Source organism: Pelodiscus sinensis, unplaced genomic scaffold (genome assembly GCF_049634645.1).
Source record: "Pelodiscus sinensis isolate JC-2024 unplaced genomic scaffold, ASM4963464v1 ctg53, whole genome shotgun sequence".
Classification (NCBI taxonomy): domain Eukaryota; kingdom Metazoa; phylum Chordata; order Testudines; family Trionychidae; genus Pelodiscus; species Pelodiscus sinensis.
Window position 1 is genome coordinate 764,331 of NW_027465900.1, and position 23,439 is coordinate 787,769.

The 23,439-nt window shown below is 44.0% G+C and overlaps 1 protein-coding gene across 2 annotated transcripts in view; it reads right to left on the reverse strand.

Annotated features, from left to right (window-relative positions):
• The window catches only part of LOC142824388 (leucine-rich repeat and calponin homology domain-containing protein 2-like), a 50,087-nt gene that overhangs the window by 12,508 nt on the left and 14,140 nt on the right, over nt 1-23,439 (reverse strand). For both annotated transcript variants that reach the window (XM_075916251.1, XM_075916252.1), the window contains 6 exons: nt 9,310-9,354; nt 6,261-6,311; nt 4,637-4,694; nt 1,978-2,090; nt 395-532; nt 7-84 (listed from right to left, as the gene is read on the reverse strand). In XM_075916251.1, the coding sequence (XP_075772366.1) occupies nt 7-84; nt 395-532; nt 1,978-2,090; nt 4,637-4,694; nt 6,261-6,311; nt 9,310-9,354 (483 nt within the window). The remainder of the gene's footprint in view (nt 1-6; nt 85-394; nt 533-1,977; nt 2,091-4,636; nt 4,695-6,260; nt 6,312-9,309; nt 9,355-23,439) is intronic.

The following is a 23,439-nucleotide window of genomic DNA, read 5'->3' on the forward strand; positions in this document are numbered from 1 at the left end:
TAATACCTGTGGAACGCCCAATTTTTTACAAGCATCAAGAAAGTTTTCAACGTTTCTTCTGCATTTTGCCATACTGAGTTTAGGCTGTAAAGATAGGATGTTAGATCTCTGTTATGCATTTATAAAAAGACTTTATAATCATGATGCAAATATAGTAACAGTTGTATTAGAAAACAAGTTACTAAACTAATTTTGTAAAGACTTGGTACATAATAGTCTACTAAACCCTTGAACCTTAATACAGCAACAAATACTTGTTTATTGCATCCTAAAATAAGATGAAATTGATAATATAACCATTTAATATGGGGAAGAGAATTCACAATTTCCTAGTGCTGACTTCCAACAGTTTGCTTTCACTTCCAATCAAAAACAAATGATGTAGCTGACTCACCACTGCTGGTGATGGTACATGAATACTTGCAACAGAACGTGGCCTTATGTGATTGGCTAAATGGCAAAGAACAACCCCATCCATCAATGCTGCTCCAATGTCATCTGGCAAAATGACTTTTAACCTCGACTCAAGATTCTGTCAAGCAGAAGAGAAGTCCACAGTAAAAACAGTCCCACAGTTGAGGAAATTTTACTTTCATTTATAATCCAATAATCCATGTTTAAAAATCGCAATACTAAGTGGAGACTTATGCTACTGCATCCAGTCTTTGTATAATTAACCGTTTTTTCTCCAGCTCAGTTTTTGATGATGTGACTATGTTCACAAGTATACTGAGGTAGCAGCTCATGCAGCTGCTACCATGGTGCTCTGTTCACCCATGCAGATCTACTGCTCCTGTCAATGCCCATAGAATAGAGAGCTAGCACATTAATTCTTTGAAGGTGAAGGATTTGTAGGTAGACATGTCAGACTAAAAGCAGCATTAGCCTCGTGCAGATATGGAGGCTATGGGTTTGATTCATGTTATTCGTGGGCAACAACTTTTTTTTCTTCTATTGGAGGGGTCACATACAACACAGGGTTGGCGTACAGGCGTATTTTGGAGTAGGGGGGAGGGGTCACCCATTCAACAAGAGATAGCTGATCTGTGAGGGATGGAAGTACCTACACTCGTGTAGCAAGAGATCGGGAGAAGGAGGAAGTGCTTTCCACCATCCAAACAACAAGCCTTCATGGAAAAAGGGGCAGGAAGCACACTACATTATACACCTTAGGAGCACTGCTCCTCAACACCTTAACTGGGCATGAGCAAAATGTTACTACAGCAGAAGCTGGAGCTGCTCTCCTGGTATTATCTATGACAGATTTGGTGTTTAATTGAACTCGCTGTACATCATGTGTCCTTTAGACATGTACAGTCTCCAATGACCGCAGCTGGCAATCGGAGGATTAATTTAAGACATCCAGAAGAACCGACTGTTCTAAGTTTCAGTATTGTCTAACCACTATTTAATAACAGCATAAAAAGAGGTAAAACTTTTTTTATAATGAACATAACTTACAAAATGTTTGCCAGTAGAGAACCATATAGTAAAACATTTCTTCAAAACACTGACATTATCCACACTCTTTTCTGCAAAAGTCCTACCCGCAAATTATATTTGATTATTCAATGATCAGGATTTGAAACCCAGGGCCAACTCTTCCGATACACACCAGAGTGCACAGCTCACCATTCTCCTTGTGCCATGTTACAGCAACATGTATCTCTCAAGGGCCAAAGGTGTGGCCCAGATTGACATGGTGTAAGGGCATCCCAACTGCATCCCCTTTTCTGTAGCCTCACTGCCATCCTTCTGCCACCCTGGCAGGACAAACCTGTTATGTACCAACTCCTAAGGCAGAGTTACAACACTGCAGTCATCACCCTTGCACCGCTGTCTGCAATCCCTGGGCCATGCAGAAAAGGTTTTATAACAACAAATAGAAAACAAACTGGTGCAAAGCAAAAGCAAGCTCACTGAACACAGGGTGTGCCCCCCCAGCCTGAGCCCAGACAGCAAGTCATAGGCACGTACATTGCGAAGCTGTCTTATTTGCTCCCTTTCTTCCCTTAAATGCTCCATTTTCCTCCTCATTGTAAATCCAGGGTCTGCTGATCCATAGTCCTGGCGAGAGGAACGGCTGAAAGCTGAGATAAAACAGACAATATTTGGACCACCACCACCACGGGGAAAAAATACATCAGTAAAGACAAGTATGTTTCAATCCGATGAAGTGACTACGAGAACACAAGGCTCAATGGCTAGCAGCAACATGAAGTCTTTAGGTGTTAAATTTTCAAAGCTAAGCACATTGGCTCTTCCTTCAAATGGCTGCATTTGTGCTTGGAAATCTGTCTGATACAGTACTATACTTTCATTTTTGCAAGGGCATACCACACTCATTTTTGAAAATATCTCTTCTTACAGCTTTTTAACTGTAGCCCCGGGTAGAACTGTTGTGGAAGGAACTCCTTACATTTATTTATAACCTTAAATTATTTTTTTAAATATTTAAAAACAGGTCACAGGGGAAAGTTTATGAAGCCACAAGCAAGAGTAGGGGTAGCAATAATGTTTAATGGGGGGCCACTCCAAGACTTTGGGAAAGTGGTCAAGGGCTTCACTTCTATGGAGGAGGTGTGGGGTCTGGGATGAAGGTTGGATGCAGAAGGGAGCTTAGGGTGGGGTGCAGGAGGGGTTGTGGGGTCTGAGAGGAAGTTTGGGTGAAGAAGGAGGTTGTGATTTGGGGTATGAGACTGGAGTGCAGGAGAGGACCAGGGGAGGTGCTTTAGGAAGGGGTAAAAGGCCTGGGAGGCAGTTGAGACCTGGGAGGAGGAAAGGGGGCACATAGGATTTGGGTGGTAGCCCGGGGCAGGTAGTTGGGGGGGCAATAAGGGAGAGGGTGCCAGAGGCAGGCTCTGGCTAGGAAGCGCTTACACAGGCAGCTCTCAGCCAGCAGCCCTGCAGGAACCTGGGGCAGGCTCTCTGCATGTCTGCTGAAGTTCCAGGCTGGTCAGCTGGCTGTTCCATATGTGTCTGCTCTAGGCATGGGGGAGCGGGAGGACCGAGGCAGGCTTCACATGCTGCCTCTGACCCTAGCAACATTTCTCAGCTCCTATTGGCCAGAAACTAGCCAATGAGAACAGAGAGATTTTGCTGGGAGAGAGGGCCAGAACACAGAGCTATCCCCCTCCTTCTCCAGCATCAGGACAGAGCAGCCAGCTGTTAAAACTCTGAGTTGCTCTATGCTTAAGGGTCTTGGTGAGGTGGCCATGGGCTGGATCCGGTGACTTGGTGGGCCAGAATCAGCCCACTGGCCGCCTCTTGCCCACCTGAATTGGAATATGAATTTTCTGACTGACCAAACTTCTTAATGCTGCACTGCTGAAAGGGAAAGAATATCATTAAATATTCTAGCCTGCATTTGGTTTATCACTTTACACGGTGGGGAAAAAAGTATAGGTGACTATTTAATTTTCCTCATGCTTGCAAATACCAACACCTTTACAGTATTTAACGTGGAAAATTTCCATAATATTTTGAATATTGTAAATTATTATTTTTTTTTTGGTTTAGCAGGAAATAATCTAGACATCTCCAATAATAGGTATTTTATGTAACTTATTCCTAATGCCAAGACTGCTTCTGGACATTTTATGACATGCATGTTACACCTAAAAAATGTATATTCGTATCTTAGCAACCAAATCTATAGAAATACCCAAAGCCTAAACTTCTTTAAAACTTCCTCTCTTTATAATGCACTACACATTAGAGAATGAACTGGCCACAAAGACACTAAATGTCCAACTGAAGGGTGCAGGTTGGTACTGAGTATTTACAAACTAATATTAACAAAGAACAATAAGATAAGACAGCAAAATGTCGACCTGAATCGATATTGTAAAGAGGTAAGGCAAGCTTTTCCCAATGAGCTCAGAAACTCCCAGATGTTCACGTGAAATTCCTCATTGTATGGCCAAGGTGGCATTTCACAGCTATACTTTAAATGCTTAATCTAGAACATGCATAAGACTGATGCAATCCTCAGAAAAAAACACTAACTAAAAATATTTGCAAACTTGCTTCCTAGAGTTCAGAAAATTAAGGTCTGTTTCAAATATGGCACAATCTTTCTAAGGGGAGTTAGCAGCTGTCTGGAAGTACGAAGGACAAACCAACCTAATGTGCTGAGCCAAACGATTATAGGCATTTGACAATAACCTGCCTCTCAGTGAAACTCCCAGCCCTTGATTACAAGTGGCGGTTCTGCATTGTCTCCCTCTACTCCCTCAGCATTGCTGCAGAGGGTAGCCAAAGAAACAAAAGACAAATCAATAGAACCTCACACATCCACAGACAGCCGCTTTACATGCATGGATACCTGTATGTGAATATTCAGACCGTGTTTGCAGATCAGATGCAGATACAAATTTTGTATCCTAACAGGGCTCTAGAAATCAGTATGAAGCTTAGGGACCATGCAGTTATGAGCTCGGCAGAGCAGCTAAGCATGCCCCTCCAAACTGGGTATTTGCCATAGGTCAACTATGGACACTGTCCTGGGCAGTGCCTCTCCCCTTCTATTTGTTGCACAGAGTCCCAGTATCACATCTCTGCCATCCTTATCTTCAAGCTCCAATGTGGAAGCAAGATTGGTTGTGGCATACTATATTAGAGAAAACCACCTTACCTGACCTAGGTTTGAGGCCAAACGGAGCATGAGAGTTACCGTCTGCCCTTTCATAATCCTGTCAGAGAGAGAATAAATTGGGTTTTCTGCAATTTTCTCCAATTTTAGGTGAAATTAAAAAAAAATAGGTTTCACACCATAAACTTTTGTTTCCATGACAACACAACATCCATTTTGATCCTCTTTACAAGACAGGAGAATCTGCTTTAACTAGTTTGAAAAGCTATAACGGTGTGGAAAACATTGTAATAAGAAAGCAGCAAAGGAAGCCTTGTTATCCACAGAGGAGAGAAAGACAAAAGCTCTTCCAAGCACAAAAAGGGTACAAGTTTAACTCAAATCTGTTTTTAAATCAGTTTAAACCAGTGTACGCCTCTGCATGGACACACACATGAAGTGTAGCCACATAAAGGCAAGCATCAATTTAACTAAATCTTTATAAAAGCCAATGTTCATTAACTTGGTGCCTCGTGTGTGTAGAAGCAAGGCCAGAACCACGTAAAGAACAATGGGAAAGGACAGGATAGGTAGGTAATTGTGAGCTGAGCTGTTTGCAGGTAGAGTGCTACTACTCCAAGTCTGTCTCTCCCTTGCTCTGACAGTGCAGATCATGATCTAGTGTGAACACCCATGGGAGCACAGAGGGATGAGTGGAATGAATCCAAGAGGGACTATCTTTCTGTTTTGAAGAAGAAATTTCTTTCAGAAGCTGGAACAATGGTGTCTTCCCTCCCTAAAGGTGGCGAAAGGAGACTCCAACTCCTCCGTCCCCTAATGTGCTTCAGATCCCTACTAAGCTTGAAATCCTCCACTGTCTACAGGAGACATCCACAGCATCATGACCTCTATCTGACAGTGAATGGAAAGCTTTGGCTTCATTGGGTGTCTCTTCTTCCTGCTCTCAGAAGTGTAGCTGTGTTAGTCTGTAACTTTAAAAAAACAAGTAGATCTGCAGCACCTTCAGGACTAACTTCCTGAGTCTCTACTGTAATGCAACTGACACTGTCAAACATCCTGGTCAAGCCACAAAGCATTTTCGTCTTAGGCCTCAGGCAGCCAGAGAAGCACACTGCCAGGGCAAAAAATGCATAAGGCAGTCAGGACTGTGGGGGTAAAACCCCTTCTCTAGAGGGGGGCCTTTCACAACTCTGGCTTCTTTGTGGACTTGATGGGCTCCTAAACCTAGAACTTATTTCTAACACTCTGACGAACTACACTTGTAGGTCAGCCTGGACTGACGCTCTGTTCAATACGGCAGCTTTGATTTCTCTCTTCGGTAGCTATTTTCGTCTGCTAGAGTAAGATAGGCAGAAAATAAATGCTTCTTTCTTATAGATCAACCTTTAAAAAAACCAGAGAGGGAAAGACAGACATGATGGTAGTGGAGGCAGGACAAGTTAAGGGAATTAACAAGAAATCTGTCATTGGTTCCTATTTAATTCTGCTTTTACGTTATTGCACAAGTGCATACATTTCAATTCCTCTTTCAAAGCAAAGCTCATTGATTAACATTTTCTGATTTGGCCAAGGGCTACGCATTTTTTACACAATGAACCACAATGAAAACAAATTAGCACACACAGCAAACATTCACTGAAAGAAAAAACAAAACACAAACTTGTACCTCAAATGAAACAGGAGACTGTGGGGACACATTAGTATTATCACTGTCTTGCTAAAAAGAAATCAAAGAGATGAAATTATAAAATGAAAATTATGATTCTAACTGGGTATTAACATGAAATTATGAAAACGCATACAAAAGACACATGACCCACGCAACATTTTTTCCTCAAGTGTGTGTCAGGCAATGTGGTAGTGACTAAATGAAGAAAACTGAAACTCAGCTAAACTCCATACATGTATAACAGCAATAATTTGACAATGAGTTTTTTCTATTGTAAAACATTTTTAACACCTCAATACACAGGACATTGTTTAAATCTATCCTTGATTAAATACATTGCGATTTATTTCATTTTCAAGCTAATGTTATTTTAAAATATAGCCCCTTTCATTTAGTTGTAAATTTTTTTTTTTTTTTTTAAAGTCTCAGAGTACACACCTTTATCTAGAAATAGTATTTTGGTTATCTAAAAAGACTGGAACTAGTGTAGATTTCCTTAAAGATGGTCACAAAAATAAAATGCAAGTTGTCAATGGATCTTTCTTTCAAATCCAGCTTTTTCTACACTATACAATTCTTCTCCAGATTTTAATTAGATATTAATCTTTTCATTCACACTTGAGCTGAACTGGTAACTCCTATAATAATCCAAAGAACTGTTTTGTGTGTTACCATATTGTTAAAAGACAATGGTGAAGGAAGAATATTTCAGCAACCCCGACCTTGCAGATGGAAAGGTAACGGACAACATAATGGTTTGCCAGTGGTTTTGCTTTAAATATTGAAAATGAAATGAAAAACAAGACCAAAAAATGGGGGTAAAAAAAGGAATATAAAAAATAATGTTAACGGTTTAGTTACTGTATTCCAGACATTCAAATGCTAAACATGAATGCATTAGGTATTATCTTGAGCTGCCAATCACAGACAAGTCATGTGATTAACTCAAAATTAAATGTGATTAACTGCAAAATTAAACAAACACCAATTGAAATTTATTAAATATTGTGGATGTTTTTCTATATTTTAAAATATATTGCTTTCCATTAGAACACAGAATACAAAGAGTACAATGCTCAATATATCTATTACAGATATTTGCACTGTAAAATGATAAACAAAGCAAACAGTACTTTTAATTCACCTCATGCAAGTAATGTAGCGTAACTTTCAAATGTAATTTTTTTTGTTAAATAACTGCACTCAAAACCAAAACAATGTAAAACAAGAGCCTACAAGTCCTCTTAGACCAGGCCTCACTGTGCGGCCTGTGACGACTACTGGCATCGCGGCCCCATCCAATCCGCCGGCCAGGCGGAGGAGACGAGCGCTGCCAGGGAGGAGGAAGTGCAGCGATTCTCACCACCGGGCTGCCTCCACGCAGCTCCAGTGCGAGGAGGCGGGGCGCGAGTCAGAGGGTGGGACGCCGGCAGATGTGGCGGCGTGACGTCATGGCTGGCGACCACTGGATTCAAAAAGGCTCCGGCAGCCCCTTAAACTGGAAGGCAGAAGCCAGGTAGGGGAGGGGAAGGGGCTTGTGCTGAGGGGAGGGGGGCAGGTCAGGAGAAAGGGGAAGGCACCAAGGGGCAGGGTGCAAGAGAGACAAATGCCAGGGGGCCAAGTGGAGACAATGAGGAAAAGGGCAGGAGGGGAGGTGTCAGTGGGAGGGGGACAGGGTGATGCTGGGAGAGGAGAGGGTAAGGGCATTGGGAGCCGTATGTTAGGCAGGCCCGATTTAATTGAAAAATTCTTAATAAAGTATCACCCCTCCCTCCCCAAACCTACCCTTGTGCCCCGCAGCTGTTTTCTTTGGAGTATTATGGCCCTCGCCAGTTTCCGAGTTGTGCAGGCCTGTCTTAGACTTACTTCTTGTTGAGCCAGTCACAGAACACTAGAACTGGAAAGGACCTCGAGAGGTCATTGAGTCCAGTCCCCTGCCCTCAGGCAGGACCAAGTGCCGTCTAGACCAGTCGCTAATACAAACAAGTTTCTCACATTTACAGGAAATAATACTTCTGGCTTCTTATTTACAACGGCACCTGAAAATGAGTACAAGTGTTTGCATATCACTTCTGTGGCTGGCATTACCAAGTATTTACATGCCAGGTATGCTAAACATTCATATGATCCTACATGCTTGGGCCACCATTCCAGGAGAAATGCTTCCACTTCATGCTCATTAAAAAAAGTATTAATTAAATTTTTGACTGGACTCCTTGAAGAATAGTAAGCCTGCTGCTCTGTTGTTCCTGCATTCTGCCATATATTTCATGTTATAACAGTCTCAGATGATGACACAGTATAGGGGGCCAGGACTCAGCCCGCCAGCCACAGGTATCGGTGCACTCCTGCGGGTCTGCACACCTGGCCCCCAGCTATGAGGCTCTGCAACCACCCCCTCTCTTCCCCGAATGTCCCCTCCCCAGTCCCTGCTTGGTCAATGCTGGCCCAGCCCTGTAGCTGGCAGCAACAGAGGGGCCGGGCCGGCAGTGATCTCCCCTGGTCTGGAAGATTCCCTGGTTCGGGACCGGTCAGATAAACTGTATTTCTTCTGTTTTTTTACAGTGCAAGTGTTCATAATAAAAAATAAATATCAAGTGAGCACTGGGCATTTTGTATTGTTACACATATGTGTAAATATATACCTTTGAAAATTTAGAAAACATCCAAAATATTTAAATAAATTATAGTCTATTATTGTTCAGCACTGCAATGAATAGTGATTAATTTTTGACACTTCATCCAAAGCACCTATAACTGTGTACAGTATGTGTGTGTATATAGCAGGCTACAGATCACTGTTGTTCCATTTAATATCTGGACTATTACTAATGTGTACAAATCCTGCACATACTCCATTGCCTCATTGTTCCTTTGTGCACCCATCGGTCTGCATGCAATCACGGTCTCTTTGAACTTAGGCTGGAATGTTTGCAGCACACCAACCACAGCGTGACCCCGCCTGTGGCTGGGATCCTAGGTGATGCAATAACACAGATAAATACTGAGTTTTCTGAAGTATTTACCACCCGCCAGCATGTCTCACCTCATCATTTTCATTTCCACTCGAACACTTTCTGGAAGACTTATACTGCAAAACAGAAACAAATTTTATTTTTCAAACAGGACACACGAGTTTTATGTGTCTCAGATGGACCCTAGGAGAGACCAACTGACAGATGCACAGGCAGCATTCAGTAAGCATTATTAAATGGTGAAGAGCTCGGGACTGGAGCTAGTAGTTTCTAGTCCTGATGGCCACTGACTCCTGACATGCTCCTCAGCAGCTCATGTTACTTACCTCTGTCCATCTCTAATGCTAACCTCTGTCACAGAGCTGCTGCAAAGCTACTTAGTACTCGAAAAGTCATCTGAAGGCAAGCAATGCTACTGAAGTAGAAGCAAATGTTTTCTCACCCTGTGCAATACCTGGTTCCTTGAGCTGTCCCTCCCTTAAGGTGCGCCACAGCAGGTGCATATGTCCTCATCAGAGATTTTCCATCAATAGTATCCATTTGGCCTGATCATAGACGGTTCAATCTCATGCCACACTCTGAGGGCACACAGGGCTGCAGGGGAAAACTGCACATTCAAGCAAAACAACCTGAAGCAATGGGGAAGGAAGGCAGTAGTGAAGCCCCCGTAGGAACACACATCTCGAAGGACACCAGTTACTGCACAGCTTTACTTCTTTGAGTACTATCCTTATGGGTACTTTGTGTCCGTTGACTCCGGAGCAGCATGCTCCATGAGACGGAGTGAGCGACCTCTGGAATCAAGTCCCAGGCCACAGACAGTACAAGAGCACCAAGCGCTGCAGCAGACCTGACAGCGTAGGGTTTAGAAGAAAGGTGGCACCTCTGCATCTCTCAACTGGAATATTTCTGAGTTATGCTGTGGAGCTGCTTGTGATCTTGTAGTGCGCTATAGTCCTGTAGGGGGACAAAGCACCAGCTGCATCATAGCCAGCACTAAACTAGCCAGAGACCCATCCACTAAGAGATCATGCATTAGAGAGTCTAGGTGGCTGCCAAAATTAGATATTCTTATCCATATAAAAAGATAACCTCCATCATACTGCTAACATATAAAGGGAAATCAGCGGAGATGCATGTGGTTTAGGGAAAAAACACTGGTTAAGACTGCTTAAAATGGAAGTTCAGCAGCACTTCCGATAAGATCTTTGGGTGCAGTCACACAGAGACCTTGCCCTTGAATAATGCAGGAGTCTACCAAGAAGGCTCTGATTTCTCTAGCTTTCGGACTGATGTGATAGATATCTATGAAGATGAACTTTCCTAGTAAGTGAAGCAAGGAGCAGGTCACCACAGATTAAATGGAGGTCCCATAAGGTACCCAAGTACCCAGTTGAGATTTGAAGACTGAGCAAGATTCTTAACCTGTGGGTAAAGATTCCCCAGACCCTGAATAAATCTCAAGGACATCAGATGCACAACAATGGTGGAGAATGAACAGCTGGTATTGCAGTGAGATGAATTTTAACAGAGCTGATTGATAAGCCTGATTTTTTTAATCCAGCAGATAACAGATGACAGAGGGAGGACTAAATAAAGGCAAAAGGCAGTGGCTGTGACACCAGTGGTTGAACTTCTTCCTTTTCTGAAGTTATTAGCGTTAGCGCCTTCCTCTTTAATATTATGCAGTCTACTGTCGAGCTGCTGGAGCCTAATCCCATGCCCCATCTAAGAGACGGAGGACTTCTAGGCTGGGGTGAAGCACAAGAGCTGCATCCTGGGACTGCTGTAAGCTTGAGTGCCAGTCAGACTCAAAAGGGAAGCAGGTAAAGATAACATCTGTGCTTCGGCTGGTAACCCTGGCCTTGTTCTGCCTCATCACCCTTACAATTAATAGTTTTGGAGTGAATATGTAGAACGGGTCTTCTGCTCAATGAAGCAGAAAGGTGTCTTCCAAAGAAGGTGACTCAGACATCCTCTTCAGGAAAATAATCATAGAATCATAGGACTGGAAGGGACCTCGAGAGGTCATCGAGTCCAGTCCCCCGCCCTCAAGGCAGGACCAAGCTCCGTCTACACCATCCCTGACAGATGTCTATCTAACCTGTTCTTAAATATCTCCAGAGAGGGAGATTCCACCACCTCCCTTGGCAATTTATTCCAATATTTGACCACCCTGACAGTTAGGAATTTTTTCCTAATGTCCAATCTAAATCTCCCCTGCTGCACTTTAAGCCCATTACTCCTTGTCCTGTCCTCAGAAACCAAGAGGAACAAATTTTCACCTTCCTCCTTGTGACACCCTTTTAGATATTTGAAAACCGCTATCATGTCCCCCCTTAATCTTCTTTTTTCCAAACTAAACAAGCCCAGTTCATGAAGCCTGGCTTCATAGGTCATGTTCTCTAAACCTTTAATCATTCTTGTCGCTCTTCTCTATACCCTTTCCAATTTCTCCACATCTTTCTTGAAATGTGGCACCCAGAACTGGACACAGTGCTCCAGCTGAGGCCTAACTAGTGCAGAGTAGAGCGGCAGAATGACTTCACGAGTTTTGCTTACAACACACCTGTTGATACAACCTAGAATCATATTTGCTTTTTTTGCAGCAGCATCACACTGTTGACTCATATTCAACTTCTGGTCCACTATGACCCCTAGATCCCTTTCCGCCATGCTCCTTCCTAGACAGTCGCTTCCCATCTTGTATGTATGGAACTGATTGTTCCTTCCTAAGTGGAGCACTTTGCATTTCTCTTTATTAAACCTCATCCTGTTTACCTCTGACCATTTCTCTAACTTGCTACGGTCATTTTGAATTATGTCCCTATCCTCCAAAGAAGTTGCAACCCCACCCAGTTTGGTATCATCTGCAGACTTAATAAGCGTACTCTCTATCCCAATATCTACATCATTGATGAAGATATTGAACAGTACGGGTCCCAAAACAGACCCTTGCGGAACTCCACTTGTTATCCCTTTCCAGCAGGATTTAGAACCGTTAACAACAACTTGTTTCCCTTTATGCCTGTAGCTAGTTTGATCTCATTTTGTGCCTTTGCCTTTCTAATCTTGCCCCTGCATTCCCGTGTTGCTTGCCTATATTCATCCTTTGTTATTTGTCCTAGTTTCCATTTTTTATGAGACTCCTTTTTTATTTTGAGATCATGCAAGATCTCCTTGTTAAGCCAAGCTGGTCTTTTGCCATATTTTCTATCTTTCCTACACAGCGGAATTGTTTGCTTTTGGGCCCTTAACAACATCCCTTTGAAATACTTGCAACTCTCCTCAGTTGTTTTTCCCTTCAGTCTTGCTTCCAATGGGAACTTCTTGTTGGTGGATGTGGTGTACAGGTCCATAAGAAGCAGCCCCCACCTCTGGGATATTCCATGAAGGATTTGAGAGTCCAACTCCCATTTGTAGTCCTGGAAGGAGCCACTGCTGAGCAATAGGTTTGGATTCCAGGAAAGCAGCTGAGATCTGAATCTGGCCAGCTATACAGCAATTCCATAATTTTATAGCTTTGGAGTACAGGGAAAGGGTCTGATCTAAAACATGCAAGACGCATGATCTGTAAATGACTCTTATTTACACTTGACAAGGCATCAGAACTGAAGTGGGCTAATTTGGATACCTTTACATTTACCTGGAGTGCCGGTTCTGGAAGAAAGAGCTGTCTGGATTGAAATTAATACTGGTTTGTGAGACTGGACCTTGGCTTTTCAGACACAGGAAGACTACATTGCTTCTTGCTGAAGATAAGCAGCCACTGCCACTTATAGTAGAAATAGACCCTGAGGCAAGAGGTCTTGCATCAGAGACTCATTATGAGGCCTTAGACTTGAACAAAAGCAGAGGCCAAGCGTTACAAATATAAAACACAGTTAGCAAAGGTCAAGCTTTGCCTGTGTGTGGCCTCACAGACTCTGGCACAAACAGGGCTGGTATTGCAAAACCATGCACAGTCCTACGAAATGCTAAACACAGGACATTTACATAAGCACATTCCAGAGGGACGGCACCAGAACACCCCAATACCAAGTATGGTATTAACACTCCCCCCCAAAAGATGATGCAAGGGTACAACCCCCCACCCCAGAATCATAGAACCCCAGGGCGGGCAGAGACCTTCGGAGGTCGAGTCCAGCCCCCTGCCCAAAGCAGGACCCCAACTCAATCATCCCAGCCAGGGCTTTGTCAAACTGGAACTTCAAAATCTCTAGGGATGGAGATTCCACCCCTCCCTAGGGAACCCATCCCAGTGCTTCACCACCCTTCAAGGGAAATAGTTTTCCTAATATCCAACCTGGATCTTCCCCACAGCAGCTTGAGACCATTGCTCCTCATTCAGCCATCTGCCACCACTGAGATGTGGGTGTGTCTGCAGGGGGGCCTAGACTACCCTGCCCTGGCAATAACTGGTGATGTCTGCCTTGTCCAGAGCGCGGATCCCTAAAAGCAACACTCAGGCCTGTCTCAAGTCTGGTGCACATAGCACACAGGCATGGTGTGGGAGGGAGAAGCTGTGAGGAAGGAATGTTTTCAATAACAAATGCAGATTAAGCATGGAACGCATGACCACGTCAAGAACACACAACAAGCACCTTGTACTGGTACTTCTGTTTCTGATAAGCAAAAAGTACAGATGCAGCCATGAAACTGTCAACCACGCACAGTTTTAAGTAACATCCTGAGTAGCGGGATGTACCCCAAAGAGGGGTATTGGGCATTTTATGTATCCAACAATACATAATCAATTGGTAAATATATTAGAATGACCAAGTCTGGCTTTGCTATAAATTGGGCTTAGTAAGAACAATCGAAGGGAGGGAATGGGCAGGACTGACCCACAGGTCCTGCTGGATGCAACTAGAAGTAACAGACCCTTCACACCAGCAACCCAGAGCATGACATTGCCATTGTGTGGGAAGAAAAGGAACCAGGACCTCCTGCCTGGTACTGCAGGTAGCATACGGCTGAAGTGTGAGTGAACTAGGCTTTATGACTGTATTATAGTAGATCTTCTATTAACTGCTTTTGCATTACTTTGCATTTGCTTTTATTAGTTGCTTTAGAATGTATAATATTTAAGCTTTTACTTCTATGGTAATTGTTTCTAAGGCTTGTAAAACTTAAACAACTGTATTAACTGCTTAAAGCTTGCAATAAATAAGAAAGTGAGAAAGTAGCCCTGGAGTGTCCTGGTTTTTCTTAGATCTAAAATAAATCAAACCACACGACAGTGTCTGTCCGTCCATGAGTACGTTTGTTCAAGAACTCTTCCTAAATGGAGAAGATAGGACTTCCAAATGTGGTATGCAGTTTCCTCTAATATTTTAAAGCAAGGTAAAGGTTTGGTTGCACCAAGGCAATGGGATGTGCCTGGAATGGAATTAGATTGTTTTTCATAAAATGGGAAGGGAGGGGTCTGGTAGGAGAGAGTTATACTGTACAATGACCACAGGGGGAGGGAGGGAGAGAGCCCAGAGATGGGGAACTTCTATATATTTCAGAGAGTTGGTCTGTTTGCCTGTCTGTCCCCTAACTGGAAGACATGAACCCCTACCTGGCTGTGCCCGCTGGAGCTGCAGCGACCATGGAGAGGTGCTTCTCACCTGGCCCCAAGCTACTGTGGTGATTAAGGGCTGGGGTTGTCCTCTCTCCCCAAGGCAGCCTGCAGACTGAACCCCTCCTCCCCACCTTCATCTCAGAATAATGATTTAAATGAAGAAAATGAAAAACAACTTATTTGAGTTAAGGACCTGAGCAATGCAGGGTAAGTCTTCTGGAGGTGTGTAAAGACGGATCTTAGAGGAAGTGCCTTTGTCTGGAAAGTCTCGCCACTGACTGAGCCGGTCCATTGTTATGGGCAATCATGTGCTAGTGTAACTGTAGACATTGATTCAGGGAGCTAGAATTGTGCTTTATCGGCAATAATCCTGGCCATGTGCCTTTGCTACTGAGCCAAATGCTGTGGTCTTATTGGGCAGATCTACTGAGGTTTGCTGTACATGCCATCTGCACAGAGCCTGGACAGCACACTGAAAGAACACACACGCAGCCAACATCCTCATTACTACCTTTAAGAACACCCTGGGGCTGAAGAGAGGTACTTGATATTGAAAATGATCCTAGCCCACGATAAAGTATCATTATATGTAACTAGACATCCTTTAGTCAAAGGCCGGTAACCATTACATTTTAAAGAGCAGAATTCAACTGCCTTAATTATGAATTCAACTGCCACATTATTTGTGCAAGTGTCTGCCTCATTCAATATACACCTCTCAACTTCTGAAACAAATGAAGCATGGGACGTACAGACAACAGCCTCTTCACTAGATAACCGGGTTCATCCCCACAAGGTCCATCCTGTGCATTGAATGAGGACCAGGTCCTATGGAAACAGGAGATAGCATCCCTGTTCTTAGTTCTGGCACGCAAACCTAGACCCAGCACTGTCTGAGGCAGCCCAGACCTGAACTCCAAAGCTTGATGTGTGTTGATCAGCTGTTACCTGCCACACTCTTTAGCACACACACAATGCTAACAGTGTGACGCTGTTGCAAAAAAAGAGCGCACAAACATGATTCTGGGCTGCATTAACAGGAGTGTTGTGAGCAAGACATGAGAAGTCATTCTTCCGCTCTGCTCTGTGCTGATTAGGCCTCAGTTGGAGTATTGTGTCCAGTTCTGGGCACCACATTTCAAGGAAGATGTGGAGAAACTGGAGCGGGTCCAGAGAAGAGCAACGAGAATGATTAAAGGTCTAGAGAACATGGCCTATGAAGGAAGACTGAAAGATCTGGGCTTGTTTAGTTTGGAAAGGAAAAGATAGAGGGGACATGATAGCGATTTTCAGGTATCTAAAAGGGTGCTAAAAGGAGGAGGAGAGAGAAAAATTGTTCTCCTTGGCCTCTGAGGACAGGACAAGAAGCAATGGGCTTAAACTGCAGCAAGGGAGGTTTAGGTTGGACATTAGGAAAAGTTTCCTAAACGTCAGGGTGGTTAAACTCTGGTATAAGTTGCCTAGGGAGGTTGTGGAATCTCCATCTCTGGAGATATTTAAGAGCTGGTTAGACAGACATCTATCAGGGATTGCCTAGACCCATGGTCCCCCCCGGGCACATGGCGCACGGCCCTTGGAGGGGGCCCCGGCCCCGGGCGCGTGGCTATGGGGGGGGGGCCCGGCCCCAGGTATGCGGCTGGGGGGGGGGGGCGCCCCCGGGTGCGCAAGTGTCCCTGCCCCCTGGCGCCCGACAACCTCAAAAGGTTGGGGACCACTGGCCTAGACCATGCTGGGTCCTGCTGTGAGGGCAGGGGACTGGACTCGATCTCTCGAGATCCCTTCCAGTTCTAGTGTTCTATGATAATGAAATCATGTGAGAAGACATATCAGGATAATCAAGTAGACAGAATGGAATCAACTACATGCGCAGAGAACAGGACAAATAGGCACAGATCACGGTATGAAAGCATGGGGATGTGTAAGTTGAGCACAAATTCAAAAGTAATGTGCATGGCTAACCTAGCTTTCTCTGGTATAGCAAAATAAGACAGGCTGGATTAACAGGCTTTCATATCACTGGAACTAAGATATTTACAGACAGCTACAGCATTAAAGAAGTGCTTTTGGCTGTATGTTTATTTTGCTCACAAAACTGCTATACGCTCTAATAGCAAAAGTCCTTTCTAGAAGATATAACTGGTTTAGCTGTAGACAAGGCTTTAGTCTAAGCACCACAATGAGAGGCATGCTAATACTAGGAAACAGTTCCCTATCCTTATTGTTCTCAATGTATTTATGATGTGAGGGTAATGGGAGAGTATATTTGCAAGGCCTTACTTCAGATACATTTTTCCTACTCTGCGATGTCCCTTACTGCAAACTGATTTGCATCTTTAAGATAGTCTCTTTAGTCTGTGGCAGTTTTGGAAGAATTATACAGCAAACTATTTCCAACAGACATTTGGGCAGCTATTAAAACCCATAGTCTCTTGCAGCTTTCTTCGTCGCTTTAATGCTTGTCTACTTTTTCTCACCACAAAGCAGGAAAGCTTAAATATAAAATATTGCACTCATTCCTTCAATGCTTCTGCCAACCACATTAACCACATCATAATTTTTGCTGTCAGTATACATGACTATTTATTTTAGATAAATCATTCATGACTCAACACCGCATGACTGAAACTACAGTTCCCAACACACATCTCAGAACTGGGGTCTTATCTGGCCACTGATCGTGCTGGCAATCAGAAGTATGCCTCTCAATGGTAACAGCAATCACTGGTGATAATCTCACCTTCACCAATACGATAATGAATTTAATTTGTTTGAATGAGGTAAGTGAATGTCTTCGGCTTTTCTTCAAGAATTAAAAGCATCTCTAAAAAGGTGTCGTATTGACTAATTGGGTGATGAAATTTAAAATATAGTGGAAGGAGGGATGTGGTCATGTAGCTTTGTTGTTGTAAACTGTCAGATGCGCTTCTAGGAACATAGTTAACTTTCTCAGGGATTGTAGGGAAAAACCACAGTAGAATTTCAAGCAATATTCTTATTTTCGCTCTAGATTTTTGAGAATAAAGGCAGACAGCTGCAGCATGACAAACACATCTAAGTTATGCAAGGGAAATTACTTGCCTTGCTGTAAGTGGAGTTCTTTTAAATGTATGGTTTTGCTGGGTTCAGACAGAAATGTTTCAGCTTGGCTAGGTAACATTTCTGCGTGAAGATTTTTTGATCGTTATTAGGAATGCTTTGCTCAGCTTCAGTGCAGGAACACACTAGGCTCAATGTACATCCATATTCCAAGCCATGAGATGAACAGCACTGGGGCTGTGATGCCTGACGTCCATTTTTCTGGGTCAACAGGATGTCGTGTGGGAGGCCAGGAAATCAGACCTGTCTGAGTTCTCTGGGAGTAATGAGGATGAGTTCTGCTTTGTCTAGTTGAATCATCAGTAGAACCTATGGTAGTAACGGGACAAGGTAGAAGGCTCAGCTGAAGTGATCTGTCCAAGGCAAGAGGAGGTCATCATCTCTAGGACACTGACCTTGTGGTCCCCAGAGCAGTATATGTTGCACTGCCTGTTTCCTTGAAAGGCAAAGAGGTCTCAAGCAGGTGTTCCCCTCTGAGTGGGGATGCTGTTTACTACTGAATTGTGTAATTCCCACTCATCACTGGCGGCAAAATTCCTGCATAAGCTATCCTCCCCAAATTCTCAGTGCCCAGGAGGTACATGGCTGATAGTGACATGTTTCTGTAAATACCAAAAGTTGTGTAAGTTGACCACTTTTATACATAGGGGAATGCACCATGCCTCTCCCAGCTTGTTTATACAGAAAACAGTACAGGCTGAACCTCTCTCATCCAGAAACCTCTGTTGTCTAGAATGATTTTAGTTAGCAAGATGTCCACTTTCCATGGATGTGGCCAAGTCTCCCATGGCCCCGTAAAGTTTCTTTTTACAGCCACCAGTCCTGGCTCTCAGTGTTCCATGCTGTTATTTAGCTCTAATGTACCCCTAAAAGCACAGTAGGCAGTGCAAGTGTTATCATGCTGCTAGAAAACACTGACCTCCCATGGTCCAGAAAACTCTCTCGTTTGGAACTGGTCTGGTCCCGAGGGTGCCAGACGAGAGAGGTTCAACCTATAGCTATAGAGCCAAAAAGGTACCCAGACATGAACTACTTCAAGACAGACCAAGAGGAGAAAACAGAATTCCACTTATCACCTACAGTCCACAACTTAAACCCCTCCAAAGCATTATCAATGATCTACAACCTATGCTGGAAAATGACCCCTTACTCTCAGAGGCCTTGGGGGAAAGGCCAATCTTCACTTCTAGACAACCCCCTAACCTCAAACAAATTCTTTCCAATAACCACACAACAAGCTACATCATAAGCATCCAGGAACCCATCCCTGCAATCAGCCCCAGTGCCAACTTTGCCCGCACATCTACACCAGCGATTTCATCACTGGACCCAACCATAGCAGCCACCAAATCAGAGGCTCATTTAACTGCACATTCATTAATGTGATCTATGCCATCAAATGCCAGCAATGCCCCCACTGCCATGTATACTGGCCAAATTGGACAGTCTCCATGGGAAAAAATTAATGGACTCTGTAGCCTGTGAAAGAGTTTTGTGAAATTTTGGATGGATAAGGCTCGCCAATCTGATCAGAGTAGATCTAAGTTCATCCTCTCTCTCAGATTACAATTCTGTGGAACCACAAGGCTCCTCCTCTTGAGGGTCAACAGGCAATGGACAACAACCACACCTCAACTCAGGGAATGAAATAGAAAACAGTTTTATTGCTAGTGGAATAATGATTATGATCACCACAGCAAACACTACAGCAAGAACACAAATCACTTGAATTCCTTCCCAAGATTTCATTAACACAATTAATCCCAAACTTATCTAAGTATACAAAAGTAACGATAATAATAGTAATAATAATAATTCCTACACACACAAGGATCCCAAGATTGAATGGAGAAGGGTGGCTTCCCATCCCCTGGAGACCTGGGAGCAAGTGTTGGTAGGATTCCTATAAGCAGACTTAAACAAGAAAAAGGGAAAGAAGCCGTTACAAAAGAGAGGAATAGAAATAAGTTCTAAGTTTCTCTAACCTTGTATTTACATGACCCAGGACGGATTGCTTTCTTTCCGCGAAGTATCAGATTGCAGCTTCGTTCTCTTTAAACCCCTTGGCCTAAATACCTTTTTGGGCACCAAAGCATACCGGATATACCACCCTTTTTCCATAACAGGGCTTAACACCCCAAGATTTCTGAGGGTACCACCTTTAATTGAAAGAAATCTCTGGGTATCTAATGAATATTCATTATGGGTGCCAGATGGCTTTCTTGGATGCTGCCCCTATACCACACATAAAAGGTGGGCAACTATACGGAAACTAAGGTTAACAAGGTTTCATCTGTTTGAATTGCGCCAAGAGATGAAACACCCATAACTGCCATGCTACCAGATTTATACCATAAATTCCGGGTAAGGCTCAAAAAATAAAACTTGCCCTGACAGCAGACTCTTGCTTCACCCCTTTATGGAAAATTATAAGCACAAAGCATATTGTTCCCCACTTATATCTTAATGTAGGGCCAGCCCCACCCCCAAGCGTGCGGACCGGCAGCCCCGCACGGTGCCCCTTACAATGGGGTGTCCCGGGCGGTAGCCTGGTCAGCCCATACCTTGGGCCGGCTCTGTCTTATTGCCATCAGCCATCTTACAGAATCTGGATTCTGTAGGCCCCTTGTGTTAACAGCATATTTCAAATCAATACTAAAAGATAGAAGAACATAAAACTATTACTTAACTAAAACGAATATCATATTCATAGACCAAAATAAGGCGGTCTATGAATATGTCGTGATTACCAGGCCACAACACAAATCAGATATCAACCAAACAATGGAGGTGCTAATGGTTACCCTCAGCTTCTTGTAACTATTTAGTCTTTAAGGTGCTACTAGACTATTTGTTTTTTAAGTTTTTCTGTTACAGACTAGCTCAGCTACCCCCTGAAGCTCATCTACTCATTGGTCTCTCTTTTCTTCCTCCCCTCTTCCCCCCCCCCCCCCCCTACTAGCTCAGCTACCCCCTGAAGCTCATCTACTCATTGGTCTCTCTTTTCTTCCTCCCCTCTTCCCCCCCCCCCCCTTTTCTTTCTCTCCTTTTTTTTCCTTCTTCCCTCCCATCCCCTCCTCCCTTATTTATTCTTGGATCTGGACTTCTAATACTCCTGTCATCTGAAGAAGTGGGCTGTGCCCAAGAAAGCTCATACCACCATCTACATGTTTTGTTAGTCTCTAAGGTGCTACTAGTCTTTTTGTTGTTGTTTAAGTTTTTCCTATAGCTATGTTGTCAGTCATCAAAGTGCTGGGATTGTATGAACAACAGAAATGCTTTGCAAGTTTCTCATTCTGCTCTCAGTTCCAGAAGAGCTCTATGCCATTATCTAAATTACTGATAAAGATATTGAGCAGAAGCAAGCCCAGGAGAACTCCCATCAAGACCTTTCAGCTTGATTGAGAGCCACTGGTAACTACTCTCTTGGAACAGTTTTCCAAACAGTTTTGCACCCACCTTACAATAGCTCCATTAAGGCTGTTTTCCCCTAGTTTATGTATATTTCCCTAGTTTGGGTTTCATTTACTGGGAGATCAATCAACAGGAGCCTGCCGATTGAAGGATACCTAAGGAACTTATACTCAAGATCTTGGACTTCCTCTAAGGAGATTTGGAGCTGTTCTACTACTGCCCTTATTAGCTCCTGGAACTTCAATAGTTGGCCAGTGGCAATGGAGTGGCCAGAGTATCTACCACATCAAGACACAAGGACAATATCTCTATCAGAACTCTGGCCCTGATGGATCCTGCTCATCTTCCCCTTCTTCCATGAGCTTAGGGGGATTCACACTTCTTAGAACAGAAGGGTCGGAAAAATCATGCTTGAAAGAGATGGTTTCCAGGTATTTGTCTAAGGGTTCCAATAAGGCCGTGTAAAGGGTTGAAAGAGGTCTGTGGTGCTCCCTAAGGCACTGGGTAGCACTGGTACCGAGAAGAAGAACCCATCTCAGTGGGGGAGGAGCTGGTTACACTGTAGTACATCTAACGATCCTGAAGATGAAAAAGTTGGATCTAGCTCCATCAGCAGCGCCATCAGATCTGCTGAGAGGAGACTGCAGCTAGCGATCTGAATAGGGGATAGACTTCTCCCAGACCCCTGGATTACTGCAGTTATGTCTCTCCCCCTGCTAAGGATACATCTTGTTAACAAGCATAATTGTGGGACTTGCTGGATGGAGGTATCATCTAGAACACTATAAATCATATTCATCTTCAAAATTTGTGTCTTGTCATTCCCTTCAAGTAGAATAGGTGTAGACTGCTGTTCCTTATGGTGGTGTTCCATATGCTGTTGGTGTTGGCACCACTGGTAAATTAGTCTCGAACTTTGTAGTTTTCAATATTATTGGCAGTTCCCGGTCCTTTGTGTCCCAGTGTTTCATTTTAGGTGGCAACACAATGTTGGAATTCAGAAAACTGGTATGAAGGGAGTCCTGCTCTTCTCAACATGCCAACGCAACTTAGGAGGGCCAAAATTCTTATGGGTTGGGTGACTTGGACAGGGCTAGGGAGGGATCTCTTCTCCTAGAAGATCTAGGAGAGGATCTGCCTTTACATATAAAACCGAGTGCCCCTAACTCTCACCGGCGGGCCCAGCCGAAGAGTCCTTCTCTGACTTCCCCTTCTGCTCTGGAATCACATACAGTATTAGGAGACACAATCCTTGACAATTGTGGATGATGGAAAGGAAGGTCTCCCCAGTCTGGGCCTGTTTGGGGATGCTGCACGCCATAAAGTGCTTCCAAAGCCAACATTCTCACAGAAAAGCACAGCAACTACTACATTTAATGGAGATACGAATTTCTCCAAGGCAGTAGAAGCAGTAATGGTTATTGTTGCAGGCCAAAAGGGAATGAGCAGAGAAGACAGGGATTTTTAAACCGGGTATCCTAAAGGTAATCTAAGACCCACGTCTGGAAATTGGAAAGGATCTCCCTGCTGTGGAATCCAACACTAACTAGTAAACACTGAACAACAATAAACAACATGAAAAAAAAAAAAGCATCAGCTCTGAACAATGGAAGAGTCTGACTCAGGCCATGCAGTGGTAAGAAAGAACTGGAGAAGCAGTCAGTCAGCCCCCCTGTGAAGGCGCGTTGGGGTCCCCCGCCTCCTGCACTCCCGTAGTGGCACGAACAGACTCCACCAGCCAGTAGAATAGAGGGAGTCTATTGCTTCTCCAGGATACAGCACAGCACAGATGTCATCTGGTCACAGGCCAGGCCTAGGATGCCTCAGCCCCCCTTGAGATGGGGGAGACTGGGCCCCTAAATCTCAGCCTGTAGCTTAAGCTGCCTCCTCCATGATACCAGACAGAAACCAACAACTAACTTCCAGCCCTGTCCCTCCCTTCCCCCAGCCAGGGCTCCACTCCCCTTCTTCCCATTGTTCCGCTCCCTGGGAGATAACTGGTCCGACAGGTTCGGAGCCCCCTTGAATGACGACTCATCCCCTGCCCTGCTGGGCCATGCTACAGCCAGCAGCCAGTGGAGGTCACCCACAGCCCACTGCCCAGCATAGCAACCAGCAAGGA